Source organism: Sturnus vulgaris, unplaced genomic scaffold (assembly GCF_052056855.1).
Source record: "Sturnus vulgaris isolate bStuVul1 unplaced genomic scaffold, bStuVul1.hap1 Scaffold_198, whole genome shotgun sequence".
NCBI classification, from domain to species: Eukaryota; Metazoa; Chordata; class Aves; order Passeriformes; family Sturnidae; genus Sturnus; species Sturnus vulgaris.
In genome coordinates, this window is record NW_028276185.1 from 1501712 (window position 1) to 1515900 (window position 14189).

A 14189-nucleotide genomic window follows, 5' to 3' on the forward strand; every position below is an offset into this window, starting at 1 on the left:
TTCCCAATACCTGGATGCTTCTGTATATAGTAATGGTCTTGAGGATCTCTGATCCTTTTCAGTGATTCTTTAATATTGAGACAGATGAAACAGCCTTACTGTTTTTAGTTATGGCAGAACTGAGGTTTTGGGGGTTTTGTTTTGTTTTTGTTTACATAATGGTTTACTTATAAATCCACACATAAACTTATTTTTATTTAGGTTTTTTTTGTTCTCCAAGCAATTATTTTGACAATCTGTCATTCACGTCTTAGTTAATCTTCCATATATGAACAATTTTGACTCTGTTTTTGTAGAAATAGAATGGTCTCAGAAAGCTGTATTTTTAATTTTGTTGACATTCTCTCTCCCCGCTCCCAGCTTTTACTACAATCCTTTTTGAAACATCCCTGAGGATAGGTAGAGTTATTTGGGAAATACTTGACTGTGTAATGGATTACCTGTGTAATGGATTATTATTTTTAGTGCTATAAACCTACATTGCTTCAAGCTTCACTGACACAGTCCTGATTTGTTGCTCACTGCATGGATGCCTGTCTGAATTAAAACAATGTTTGTGAGGCAGCTGAAGAGCTTAGACCTCAGAGATTAAAATTCCTGGGAGGAGGAAGAAAGGATAAAATCCCGTTTCAAAGGCTGTTTTTCGTTTCTAGTATGCCAGAAGTATGGTAGAATACACCTGCCTTCAAATGTCATTTAATTACAGAAAAACTCTCGACAGTGCCAGACACCAGGACAAATTAGTCAGCACTTGGCCTGACAATGCATCAGCCTTAATTACAGTGAGAGGTAGGTTTTAATTGGAGTCAGATTAGAGCAAATCAACATTGTGTGAATGGCAAAGGGAATTTGCTTGTGAGCAGATGAATATGTCCCGCTCAATAATGAACAAAATTTGCCTTTACTTGGAAGAAAGTAAACATGAAGCAATGCATATTTGGGTTTTATCCAGTGATAAATGGGGCAAGAAGCTGTAACAACTTACCTGTTTTACATAACACAAGAACTGACACAGCCAATAGCACACCCACATAAAGGGATATTCAGGACATTCCTTTGTTTCTTAACAAGAAATGGGCAGACAAAATGCTGGCATTTATCTGAACTGGAAGCCGTGTTCCTCTCCTGTTTCTGTTTGAGCACACTGTCTGTTGTTTGCAGACTTCACTGTCCAGCCCATCAATCCTCTCTTGGCCAGTTGCTAAATGGCACAAGTACCAAAATACAGGTGCCAGCATTGTCACCCCAGCATTAATCCAGCGCTGCTTTGAAGGTGCACAGGAGCACAGAATGGCTTGAGTTGGAAGGGACATTTAAAGGCCATCTGATCCAATGCCCTGCAGTGAGCAGGGACACCTTTAACTAGATCAGGTTGCTCAAAGCATGAGCTTGAATGTCTGCAGAGATGGTTGCCCACCTCTCTGGGTAACCTGTGCCAGGGTTTCAAAACCCACAGTGTAAAAAATGTCTTTCTCATGTCTAGTCTGAATCTACTTCTTTTAGATTAAAATCATTACCCTTCGGTCTTGTCACAACAGGCCCCACTAAAAATTCTGTCCCATCTTTTTTACAAGCCCCCTTAAGGTACTGAAAGGCAGCAATCAGGTCTCCCTGGAGCCTTCTCTCTTCCAGCATGAACACCCCCAGCTTCCCACCCTGTTTCCAAAGCAGAGAGGCTCCAGCCCTCAGATCATTTTGTCCCTCCTCTGGACTAGCTCCAACAGGACCATGTCCTTCCTGTGTTGGGACCCAGAGCTGGATGCAGTACTCCAGGTGGGGTCTCATCAGACCAGAGGGGTGGAATTACCTCCTTCAACATTCACTCCTTTGGATGTGTCATTGCTGGCTCATGTCCAGCCTCTCATCTAGCAGCACCCACAAGCCCTTCCCGGCAGAGCTGCTCTCCATCCCTTCATCCCCCAGGCTGTGAGATCAGCTGGGCTGGGACTGTGTCACAGCCCTTGGACAGAGCTGCTGGGCAGGATGAGCTCCCTCCCAAAGAACATAGATCCCACTCCCCACAAAATTCCACCCTGGCCATGAGGTCACAGCAGGCTGTGAGGTCCCCGAGGTGCCAGAGCCCCGTGGTTGCACAGCACCACAGGCACCGAGCAGTCAGGCCTTGAGCACAACTGCTGCGGCAGCAGCGGCGGCGGCGGCAGTGGTGCTGACATTGGGACAGCGGTGTCAGGACAGCGGGGGCAGCAAGAGCTGCGGGACTGGCACAGGGCAAGGCACCATGGCCCTGGCTCTGCGCCTCTTCCTCCTGCTCCTCCTGGCACTGGCCCTGCCTGCCAGGGCTGCCCAGGCAGCTCCGTGGAGAGCACAGGGAGCAGGTGAGCTGGGGGCCTGGCTCCCCTTTCCTGGGACAGCGCTCCCTTCTCCCCAGGGAGCGTTGGGGATGGTTTTCCATAGGGCTTTAGGGAGGCTTTCCTCAGTGGGAGGCAGAGAGCCCACACGGGCCCTGGGCTGGCTCGGTTTCCCCTCCAGGGATGTTGAACAGGGCATGGAAAGAGTGTGCAGAGTGACCAGAGCCAGCCAGAGCTCCCCAGGCCCCTCTGCAGCTTTGGCCATGTCCATTCACATCTGGCTCCCACAGCCTTACCCGACCCCCTTGCAGTGTCCAGTTCCCTAAGGCAGAAGGGGATCCCAGAACACCATGGAAATGTTCTCATCTGTGCTCCCTTCTAGACTGGGACATGGATTATTTTGAAAAACTGGTGAATGACAGGATGAAGATTCTAGAGCATGGTGGAGGCAAGTTCTCAGTGTGCCTTTCCTGACAAAATAATCTCTGTCACTGTGGCAAGAGCTCATTCCTGTCATGTTTCCCTTTCCATAATCTCAGGGTGGAGGCATTGTGGAAACCTTGCCCTGCTCCCTTCTGGAGCCCTGACTGATCCCACAGGATCGCTGCCAGTGGGAGGAAGGAGCATTTAGCTGTCAATCCTCTTCCCGTGTGCAATGCCAGTGTCTCCTTCCATGTGCTCTGTGCAGCCACGGAGAAGAGCAGAGAGGGAAGGGAAGGCCCCAGGGCTGTGCCCCGGGGCTGTGCCTTGTGTGGCTCCTTTGCCGGCCCCAGGCAGTCTGAGCTGCTCCCGCTGCCACTGCCAAGCCCTGGCCCTGGCCGGGGCTGGGTTCAGAGCTGCTGGCAGCTCCAGGGAGTCCTTTCTCCCCTGACTGCCCCACAAGGGGCTCCTTCCATCCCATTGTGGGGCCACTGCAGGCATGTGCTCCCTCTGCCCCTGCTCCTGAGTGGAAGGCACAGCTGGGGGAGTGCCTTGGAGCACTCTCTGCACTCACTGCCACAGCAGCCTGAAAAGAAATGGAACTACTTTCCCTTCAGATCCTCCTAGATGGAAGAACCAAGGCGTAGGAGACAAGAAATCCCTGGAGGCAACCAAACTGCTGGACCAGATGCTGAGTGATCTGCAGAGACGCCGTGGTGGGTGCATTTCCCTCAGCCTTCTCCTGACACTCAGCAGCCGGGGGCTTTCTCTGCACATCTGGACACGCCGTGCCCGGCACAGCGGGAAGGGATCCATGGCAGCCTCGCTGTCCCACTGCTGCTGTCACAACCTGCAGGGCTGTTTCCCAGCCTGGCCTGGCTGCAGCTTCTCCCCAGCCTCTGCAGGAAAGCCTTTGGCATCATCTGACAGGGAGTCCAAAGTGTCCCACAGGCCATGCACACCCTGAGATCCCTGAAATTTCCTGGTCTTGGGGTAGATCAGAAAGTGAAGATGTCTTTGACCAGTACTGCCTCCTGAAGATGTCCCATTCCCAGCGGGAAACGGTTCCATCTGATCTGGTTTTCCTTTCTCCAATGATGAAAGGAAAGACTGTGCTGAAGGCGGAGTTTCCCGGAGGAAGCAGTGGCTCATTGGCAGCCTCTGCTGCAGGAAGGGAGGCGATGCCAGGCAGAGTCACTGGAGGTAATTGCTGTGCCTCTGGGCCTGAGCCCTGCTGAGCCTTGAGCTGCCATCTCTGCTGCTTGGCAGTGCGGGCACAGGCCGGACAAGACCGGCACAGCCCAGAGGAATTATCCCGAGCAGGCTCAGGGCACTCGGGTACTGAGCAATCCTGCTGGGATCCCTCCGTGGGAGACACCGCCCGAAACCTGGGAGGGGCTGCAAGGGGTGACCATGGTGGGGAAAGGGCAGAGGGGGAGAGCAGGGCTCCAGTGTGTCCTGACAGGGCTTGGCTCTGTCCCCTTGGGCTGGGGGAGCTGGCCCAGCAGGAGGAGGGTGGGAGGTTGGGAGGGATGGTTGTGGCACTGCCTGCTGCAGTTTTCCCCAGGGATTTAGGGCGGTTTTCCTCTTGAGGACTGATAGAATCCCCAGAGGCCATGGATGCTGCAACTGCCCCTCCAGGGATGTTGCACATGGCATGGAAAGAGTGTGCAGAGTGACCAGAGCCAGCCCAGAGCTCCCCAGGCCCCTCTGCAGCTTTGGCCATGTCCATTCACATCCGGCTCCCACAGCCTTACCCGACCCCCTTGCAGTGTCCAGTTCCCTAAGGCAGAAGGGGATCCCAGTACACCATGGAAATGGTTCTCATCTGTGCTCCCCTCTAGGTGAGAGTGCTAGGAATGTTATTCCAGCAGCTTGGATTCATGAAGATTTGCAGCCTCTGGAGCCTCCTGCAGGTATCTTCTCAGCTTTCCACCAAAGAATAATCTTTGACAACCTGGCAGGAACCAGGTGACAGAAGCTTCTGTGGCTGTTGAGTTACAGGTGTGTCTGCAGGGAGCACTTTTCAAGCTCCAGGGCTGGTTGCTGCACACAAGCCGGGCTCCCATGGCAGGGGTGAGTGGTGTGTCCCTGCTGAGCCCACAGGCTGAGCACTGCTGTTGTGGGATCCATTCACGGGTGAATTGAAATACTTTCTGTTAAGGTCCTCCGAGAGGGAGGAACAAACTTACAGGAGACAATCAGTCCCTGAAGGGATCCATATACATGGACCAGATGCTGAGTGATCTGCAGAGACGCCGTGGTGGGTGCATTTCCCTCAGCCTTCTCCTGACACTCAGCAGCCGGGGGCTTTCTCTGCACATCTGGACACGCCGTGCCCGGCACAGCAGGAAGAGATCCATGGCAGCCTCGCTGTCCCACTGCTGCTGTCACAGCCTGCAGGGCTGTTTCCCAGCCTGGCCTGGCTGCAGCTTCTCCCCAGCCTCTGCAGGAAGGCTTTTGGCATCATCTGACAGGGAGCCCAAAGTGTCCCACAGGCCATGCACACCCTGAGATCCCTGAAATTTCCTGGTCTCAGGCTAGATCAGGAGGGGTGGCTGTTTGGAGGAGGGAGGGCCCAGTGGCAACCCCAAGAGCCTGGGCCTTTTCCTGATCCTTATCCATGTCTTTGACAAATATTACTTACTGAAGATGCCCCCTCCCCAATGGGGAATGGTTCCATCTGATCCAGCTGCGCCTCTTCCTTTCTCCAGAGGTGGACCAAAAGGCCTTGGTGAAGGCAGCGCTTCCTGGAGGAAGCAATGGCTCCGTGCCAGCCCCTGGTACACAAAGGGAGGAGATGCCAGGCAGAGCCACAGAAGGTGATTGCTGTGCCAGGCTCAGCCAGGCTGAGCAATCCTGCTGGGATCCCTCCGTGGGAGACACCGCCCGAAACCTGGGAGGGGCTGCAAGGGGTGACCATGGTGGGGAAAGGGCAGAGGGGGAGAGCAGGGCTCCAGTGTGTCCTGACAGGGCCTGGCTCTGTCCCCTTGGGCTGGGGGAGCTGTCACGGGGCAGGGAGGGTCGGGGCTGGCAGTGGCTGCTCAGGGATGGGTTGGGCGCGGCTCCCTGGAAGCAGCGACTGCCCAAGCAGCTGCGCTGGCCCCGGGCTCTCCTCCCGGCCTCCTGGGCTTTGTTGGGTGGCACAGCCTGTGCCAAGGGGTGCCAAGGTGCCTGCAGGCCCCAGCTCTGGGGCAAACAGAGAACGTCCTGGCCCTATGCAGCGAGCTGCCAGCTCAGCAGTGGAGCACAGCACGGGCTCACGCTCCCCATTGCTCCCACAGATGTTATCCCTGAAACAGGAATAGATGCTCAGGATCCAGAGCGCCTTCCAAGAATTGTCTGCCCCCAGGATGTGCGCAGGACCTGCATGATCGGCACAGTAGTGACAATGTTCACTGTGCCACTTGTCCTGCTCTGCTGCTATTTTGGCATTCGGAAGCTCTATCAGATAGGACGGTAAGTTGCTGATTTTTCTCTGCAGTTTGATTAAAACTCTGCTCATTGCATTGGTAGCCTGGCTCATGGTCATGCTGCTGTGGAGCTGTGGCAAGTCCCTGTTGTCCAAATAACTCTGATAAGGGTTCTGCTGCTGCCCAGTGCTTTAATTGGCCTCTTAATTGCTGGGCCTTGTCCTGGGGAGCCCGCTGGGGCTGCAGCCAGTGCTGGCTCCCACTGAGGCTGCGTGGCCAAGAGCAGCCCCAGGAGCAGCGGCAGAGGCAGAGCAAGTTCACAACAATATTTGGGAATGCATTTCAGGATGGGAATGTGGTTATTTAGCAGCTCATGTAAAGTTTAATGGTAATAATGATGTTACAGGATGAGCAAACTTTCTACAATTCAGTGTTTAAACAAATCCAACCTGATGGAGGTTTGGCTTTGGCCTTGAGTCTTTGCTCTGTGTGTGAGCCCTGTTCTCGACTGATTCCCAATCAGCCTTGGAGCCACTTTTGGGTGAAGGCTCATCCCAGCCCTTGGCAGCTCTGGGCTCAAAGGGACAGCTGAGGCTGCACTGCACATGACTGGGGTGCAGGGCTCCATTATCAAAGGGCTTTGAGAAGTTTAAATTACTGTATTTTTACTACATGGTTTTGTTTATGAAATTAATCCACTTTTTTTAAACCTAGCTTTAAAAAAATTTCTTTTCTATTGCTTTTACCAGTTAGTTGATCTAGTGAATTATGGCATAATTATCCCATGGCTGAATTAGAAGACTGTAAGTACTAGAAAATGAACTAATTTTTACACTCTTCTGTCTTTCACAGACTTATGCTGGTTTGATGTGACCAACAGAAGAGGTTTTTGCTTGCTTTGAATTCAAACAAGGAGCAAAGCTGGAACCTGTTGAAATGAGTCTCTTGACTTCACAGCTAAAGCAAACTGCCAGGGTTCTTTTTTTTCAGCTTTGGGTGAGGATATAAAAATATACCAGCAGCATATACGATAAATAAATATATACTAAATACATAGCAACAAATAGTCCAGTAAAGGAACTGATCTAAATGAGGGGTTTGGTGTGTTTGCTCACCAAGCCCTGAGTTCCTCAGAGCTGCAGCTCCCTGCTCTCTGTGCAGACAGAGGCTGGCTATGGGTGACAGTGCTGTGTCTGGCCTGGTGCACACCAGCTCCACACAGGAGCTAAGGGATTATCCTTGCACACTCCATCCCGAAAGAACCGAGTTCATTGATGAATCTGACACAATTTATGGCATGGCAGCCAAAAAAAAAAAAAAAAAAAAAAGGTTAGAATTTATTCCATTCCAAACACTTTACATTTTGCTGTGTGTAATGCAGATAGGAACTACAAGTTTCCTATTCATGCACAATTTGCTGTCTGAGAGCTCACAGTCCTCAAAGTCACAGGGCCTTGCAGAGCTGTGTGTGAGATGACTTTAAAAACAAAAACAACCTTTATGTGCAACACCTGTCTTCAAAACTTTACAATCCAAATCACAAGCTGATTCCTACTGGTAACTGGAAAAAACCCCAACCAAATAACAAAACTAAAACTGTGACCCAACAAAACAGGCAAACAAAACAACCACCAAGAAAAAATCAAAACCAATACAAAATCGCCCACAAATCCAGAAAAATATAAAAATCAGGTGAAGGAGGCAGCGATCAAAGAGCGACAAATGGGCAGAGGAACTACAGAAAGGACAGATAATTAGAAAGGACAGATAATTAGAAAGGACAGGTAATCAGTGGCTATGGCACCAAACTAGCCAAGGGATCTGAGATACAGTTCTCACCCTTCTGAATACAAAACAAACAGAAAATAAATGATGATGATTGTGAAATGGGACTCTGCATGTTTAGCTTTAATATATCCATTGTGTGTAAATTCTGTTTGCCTTGTTAAGTCACATCCTCTGGCAAAGGTGTTTTTCTGTTCAAAGAAAAACACTGCAGTGGAAGAGGAGGCCAGCTTGGAAAATATTATAATCAAGAGCTAGAAATAAAGTACTTGTTTTTAATATGTTGTTTGGTTGGTTTCTGTTTGTTCATGGGGTTTTTGTCTGTCTTTGAAAGCAACCCCTTGGATGTTAATGCATGTAACAAGTCCTTTTTAAAGGGCAAAACACCTGCCATTTTGTGATGCAAGACAGAAACAGCTTCCCTTGGGCTACAGCTGGAAGGCTTGAAAATGTGTTCCAGGAACTCGTGATATGACAGAGTCTGATTAACACAATTTACTGTCATGAAGTGCAAGATGTAAGTTATCAATAAAATACTCAGAGTGTACTCTAACTTTGGGGTCTGTGACTCGCACTGGTGCTGCTTGGGAACTGTTCCTCCTCCCCTCCTCCCTCATCTCCCTCATCTCCTCTTGGAGGCTCACAATTACAGCAGAGACATGAGCCTGCACTGGGCCATTGATCATACTCTCAAAATTTCTAAGCTTGTTGCTTGTTGGCAACAGAACCCACTGTCTCTGTTATTATCAGCATTAATTGTTGCAATGAAGGTGGTGTATTGAGATGGCCCCAGGTCTGTCAGATTCCACAACATCTGCCCTGTGCACCTGACCTTGTCAGGGTCATTGTCATGCTGTTTGTCCCTCCCAAAGAGCACCTCCAGCACTGCCACTTCTCTCAGCTGTTGGATCCCTTCCTCAAGGGTCTTCCAGCACATTCTATGGTGGTGCTCCTGCATTCTCTCTCTGTGGACAAACCTCTCTCTCACACTCATTAAAAGCCACTCCCAGAGGGAAAGGAGGCCTGGCTCCCTTACAAATACCTGGTCCACACCTGAGTCCTGGGTCAAGAGTCTCAAATTCCTTGCCTCAGGACCATCCAGTTGCACACCTGTACCCATAAGGTCTCACACCTGCAGTAACCAGGTGGTAAAAGCCTCACGGCCTCATCACTCAATGTCTTTTTGCAGAGTATGGAGATTTTTGTACGACAGGGACTTGGTGATGATCTCAACCTCTGGCTCCCCTGCTGGTTGTGAGGACCCTCCTTTCTTATCCTTATTATCTAGGTACCTTGTTTTCATCTTAGACTTCTTTGTTTCCACAGGGGCGACTCTTGCTGTCTGTGAGTGCCCTTGCAGTTCAGCTGGAATCTGGACAGATGTAATGTCTGTGGGTTCCACTGCTGCACCATCAGACTCTCCCTCTAAGGCAGGGGGAGTTTCTCACCAGCTGGGGAAAGGTACTCCTTCAGCATCTCACACATCTCCTTCACTGTAACCCCCACCCAGTCTGGGTGGTTCCTTTCTGAAGTGGGCTGTGGGGCAGGGTCAGTCTCTGCAGCAGCATCTCTATTTCCTGGGGTAGGTATCAGGTTTGTTATCCAAGGCAATATTCCCTTATCTCTGACTGCTAAATAGAACAGGCATATCAGCAACACCAGCCACTGTATGATATCATTAGCATTTAGAGGACATTTTATCCCTTCAGAAACTGGTGGGGTAGACCCAAAAAACTGGGTAGAGGGTTGGGAGAAAAGTCTTCCTTGGTGTCATTCCCTCACAGTAGGTACCATTGTTAAAGTAATCCCAATAACACATTTAGAGTGCGATAGTCCTGAATCCATGTACCCGCCTTCCAAAGAAGTTAAAAATCCATTAATTTCTCACCTTATTAACCCATAAAGCAAACTGGATAACAGCCACAGTAGCTTTAGTTATAGGGCCTGCAAATGGGAGGAATACAGCCACGACCACGTGCCACCTGAACCACAGTAAGCTAGACCACATGGTGCCACCCAATGAGGTTTCTATATCCAGCACACAAAAAAACAGGTTACCCAGGAGCTGTTATTCCTTCTTTCTCCCAGTGCCCTCAGACCCCACGTTGGGCACCAAAATCTATCTTGGTTTGAAAGAAGGTGTCTGCCAAGAAAGGCAGAAGCCTCTTTTTAAAATGGAGAATCTAAACTCCCACCCTCCAAATTATTATAATTTTGAAATTAAGAGGCTCTCTGGCAAAGGTATGGGAATAGGCATAACAGTTCTTTACTAGGAAAATTAAAATAGAAATACAGTATCAGAGAGTAAAAACCCAAAAATAACCCACTGACAGTCAGAATACACCTGACACCGTGTCAGTCAGGGTGCTGGTAGCAGTCTGATTGAATGGTGGCTGCAGTCCTCCTGGATGACAGATATGGTTCAGTTCCTGTAGAAACGTGCAGTTCTCCTCTGAAGGTCCAGTATTGATGTCGAAAGATCCAATTTTCCACTGCAATCCAGTGGAGAAAGACTGCCTTGGTGTTTCAAATCTCAGTTTTTGTCTAGCTAGGAAAGGCTTGGCTCCTCCCCCTGGCTGGAGCATCTCCCAATGTGATGATGGAATTTTATCATTCATTCATTGGGAACGGAAGGGATGATGTAATTTTATCAGTCATACAGTATAACTCAATAGCCCATTAACAGAAAATATCTTCCTGAAGGCAGGATGGGCTGTGGAAAAGATAAAGATGACTGCTCCACCTGATTTTAACAGATGGCCCATTAGCAGAGGATATCTCCCACAGAGATAAGGATCACTGCCCCAGCTGATTTCAACAGATGGTGATAGAATACATACTTTTTGTCCCATCCTGTATTGCAGCCTAAGACCAGGGGTCCTAGGGGGTCATGTGCCACTTCTCTTGGAGTGTGTGTGCTCCCCGTGGGGCCCCCACTCGGGTGTCACCTCCTTTTCTGTTCCCACAGAGCTGCTTAGCTGGCAGCAGCTGCAGCCCTGCCCCATGGTATCAGGCTTGGGCAGGACCCCTGCTTTATCCCCACACTAATTTTAGGGGGATCATGTGTTACCCCCAGCCCTGCTGCCACTCTGCCCCTCCCCAGCTGGTCCCAGTGTTCCCAATAAAGCTTACCAGTTCGACCCAGTCACGTTTATTGTGTGGAGGGACTGGGGAAGGACCTGTGTAAGTGCCACAGGGGGTTAGTGACTGGGTGGGGTCCAGGTGGGGAACACTGGGTGCTGTGGATCTGCCTGGACACTGCTGTGTCAACAGAGCTGCTCTCTCTGATTGGCTGAATCTAAATTACATTATTTGATTGGCTGAGGAAAGGCCCAGGAGTTGAGAGAATGAACAGGAGAGATCCCACCCTGAGCACCTGAAGGGGAACAACAGACTGAGCCTGGGCACAGCGAGGGAATTTATTCTCAACCAAATCACAGGAGAATAAGAAGGGAAAGAAATCTCTCCAACCCCTTCCCCCGACCCAACGAGGATAACCAGGACCACGGATCACCAGGGCTCTGCCCAACGGGGGTCACTGGGGATCATCCAACACCGATCCTCCCATGGGGGATGGAGCTGGAGCAGAGCACGAAGCTCTTCCCACACTCGGGACACTCACAGGACTTCCCTTAGTGGTGCCTCCGTTGGTGTCGGCTCAAGGTTGAGCTCTTTGAGAAGCTCTTCCCACACTGAGGACACTCGTAGGGCCTCTCCCCAGTGTGGATGCGCCGGTGGACAGTGAGGGTGGAGTTGAGATTGAATCCCTTCCTGCAGTCGGGGCAGCGGAAGGGCCTCTCCTCTGTGTGAATCCGCTCATGCATGAGGAGATTGGAGCTGGTCTGAAACCTCTTCCCACACTTGGGACACTCGTAGGGCCTCTCCCCGGTGTGGATGTGCTCGTGTTTTTTTAAGCTGGACATCCACGCAAAGCTCTTTCTACATTCCAAGCATGTGTAGGGCCTGTCCCCTGTATGGCTCAACTGATGCTGCAACAGGTAGGAACTGTTGCTGAAACCCTTACCACATTTCCCACACTCGTAGGGCTTTTGTCCAGTGTGGATCAGCTGGTGCCGGATCAGATTGGAGCTGTAGCTGAAGCTCTTCCCACATTCCCCACACTCGTAGGGCTTTTTCCCAGTATGGATCATCTTGTGCCGGATCAGGTTGGAGCTGTTGCTGAAGCTCTTCCCACATTCTCCGCACTCATAGGGCTTTTCCCCAGTGTGGATCAGCTGGTGCCGGATGAGATGGAAGCTGACTCTGAATCTCTTCCCACATTCCCTACACTCATAGGGCTTCTCTCCAGTGTGGATCTGCTGGTGCCGGATCATGCTGGAGCGGTAGCTGAAACCCTTCCCACATTCCAAGCACTTGTGGGGCTTCTCCCCTCCAGGAGGCTTCTTCACCAGCTCTGAGCTCTGCCTGGATCTCCGGCCGCCTTCCCGGCTCAGGGAGGGTCTTTCCTCCTCGCAGCTTCCTGGGCTGGGTTTGCAGCCCCTCCTCCTGAGAGATCTCCGGGGCTTTTCTGCCTCCTCCATCTCCTCACGCCGTGGGAATGAAAAATCCTGGTTTGGGGAAAAAACAAGAGAGCTCCATAAACTGGGAGTTCCTCCTTGCCCAAGTTCATCTGTGGAAGTCATTGAGCATCTTGTGTCTGTAATAACCTCCCGAACACCAAGATTCAGCCAAAATCCCCTCAAAAATTGGGCTGGTTTGAAAGCAAAACCTGTGAGAGACTCCAAGTCAGAAATAGAATTTTATAGAAAAAAACAAGAGAAAAAAATATAATACATGCAATACAAAAGAAAACAACTGACAGAGTCAGAATACAACCTTACGCCCCTCTAGTTAAGGTGGTGGTAGCAGTCCAGATGACGTGGTCTTGTTGTAGTAGTGATGCTGTAGAAAGGTCTGGTAGCTCTTGTCCTCTGGAAACCAGTGGGTAAGGGATGATTTGGTGTTCCAAATCTCAGTTTGAATCTAGGTACGAAATGTTTGGCTCCTCCCCCTGGGTGCACAATCTCAAAATGGGATGATGTAATTTTATCAGTTATGTATTGAACTCAATGGCCCATTAACAGAAGATATCTGATATCTTCCTGCAGGAAGGATGGATGGAAGGAAAGATAAAGAACACTCCCCCACCTGTTTTCTAGCATATGGCCCTTTGACAGAGGATATCTCCCTCGGAGATAAGGATCCCTACCCCAGCTGGCTTCAACAGATGGTGATAGAATACATACTTTTGGGCACATTTTACATTGTAATCGAGGAAAAAAATATGAAGATTCAGCACCCACAGAAAAACCTCAGCCCCAACATTTAACCCAATAAAGCTCAGAAACACCAAGATTTACCCCTGTGCAAATCATGGATCCTTCTCCCTCATCACCTGTGGCACGTCAGGAGGTGCAACACTCCTGGGGCTGGGAGGGCCTGCAGATACAGGGAGGGGTGGAACCTTGTGATGTTTCCTGTTTCTGCTACTCCTCGTCCTCATCCTGTATCCCTACTGCCCCTCACACTCCTCTTCCTCCTACAATTCCTCCTTCTCCTGCACAATCCCACCTCCTCCTCCCACATGCATCCTTTGACCATTTTGTTCTCCAACCCTGCTTCTCCTTCCCTTCTGCTGCTGCCCCCAGGCCCAGCACCCACTGCCGGCTCCCTCTTCCCCCCAAACCCACAGCATCCCAGCGCAGGGGCAGCGATGGAGCTGGGGCAGCTCGGGCTGGGGCAGCGCTGGGCTCTCGGCCGCTCCCGCCCGCACTCGCTCCCCACTGCAGCCGCTGCCGCCACCACAGCGCGGGGGGGCACGGCCTTGGCGCTCCCCCCCTCCCACCTCCCCAAATTCCCCTGCCGGGGGGCGCTGAGGCCAGGAGACAGACGAGTGACAGATCAGGGGGGCTGGGAAGAGTCGGCAGCCAGAGAGCACTGAAAATCTCAGCAGTGACTACAGTGGGATCTTCGGGGACTAAACATGGCAGGGCACCCGTGGAGGGTAGAAAGGGAAAGCCAGGAAGGGCTCCTGGCCAAAGGGATGATGATCCCAAAATATCTCTGAAGGGTCCCTTGGGAGCATGTTGAGGGAGTTTGCACATTCTCACAGAGCTAATCACGGACATGGACACCCATGGGGGCAATAAGGGAAGTCGCAATGGATTTAGACAATAGAGGATGGATGCTGTTTGTGTGATGAGAAGGGCTTGGGTGAAGGGGAGTGTGTAGGAATATGGTTCAGGAAAGAAGCAGCAGAAGC

The 14189-nt window shown here is 50.8% G+C and overlaps 1 protein-coding gene across 1 annotated transcript in view; it reads right to left on the minus strand.

The window, feature by feature from the left end:
- The window catches only part of LOC148217875 (uncharacterized), a 115844-nt gene extending 102252 nt beyond the window's left edge, over positions 1–13592 (minus strand). The window contains 2 exon segments of the mRNA XM_088158431.1: positions 11565–12495; positions 12764–13592. Coding sequence (XP_088014557.1) covers positions 11565–12468 — 904 coding nt within the window. The 5' untranslated portion in view covers positions 12469–12495; positions 12764–13592.
- Positions 13593–14189: the final 597 nt, after the last annotated feature.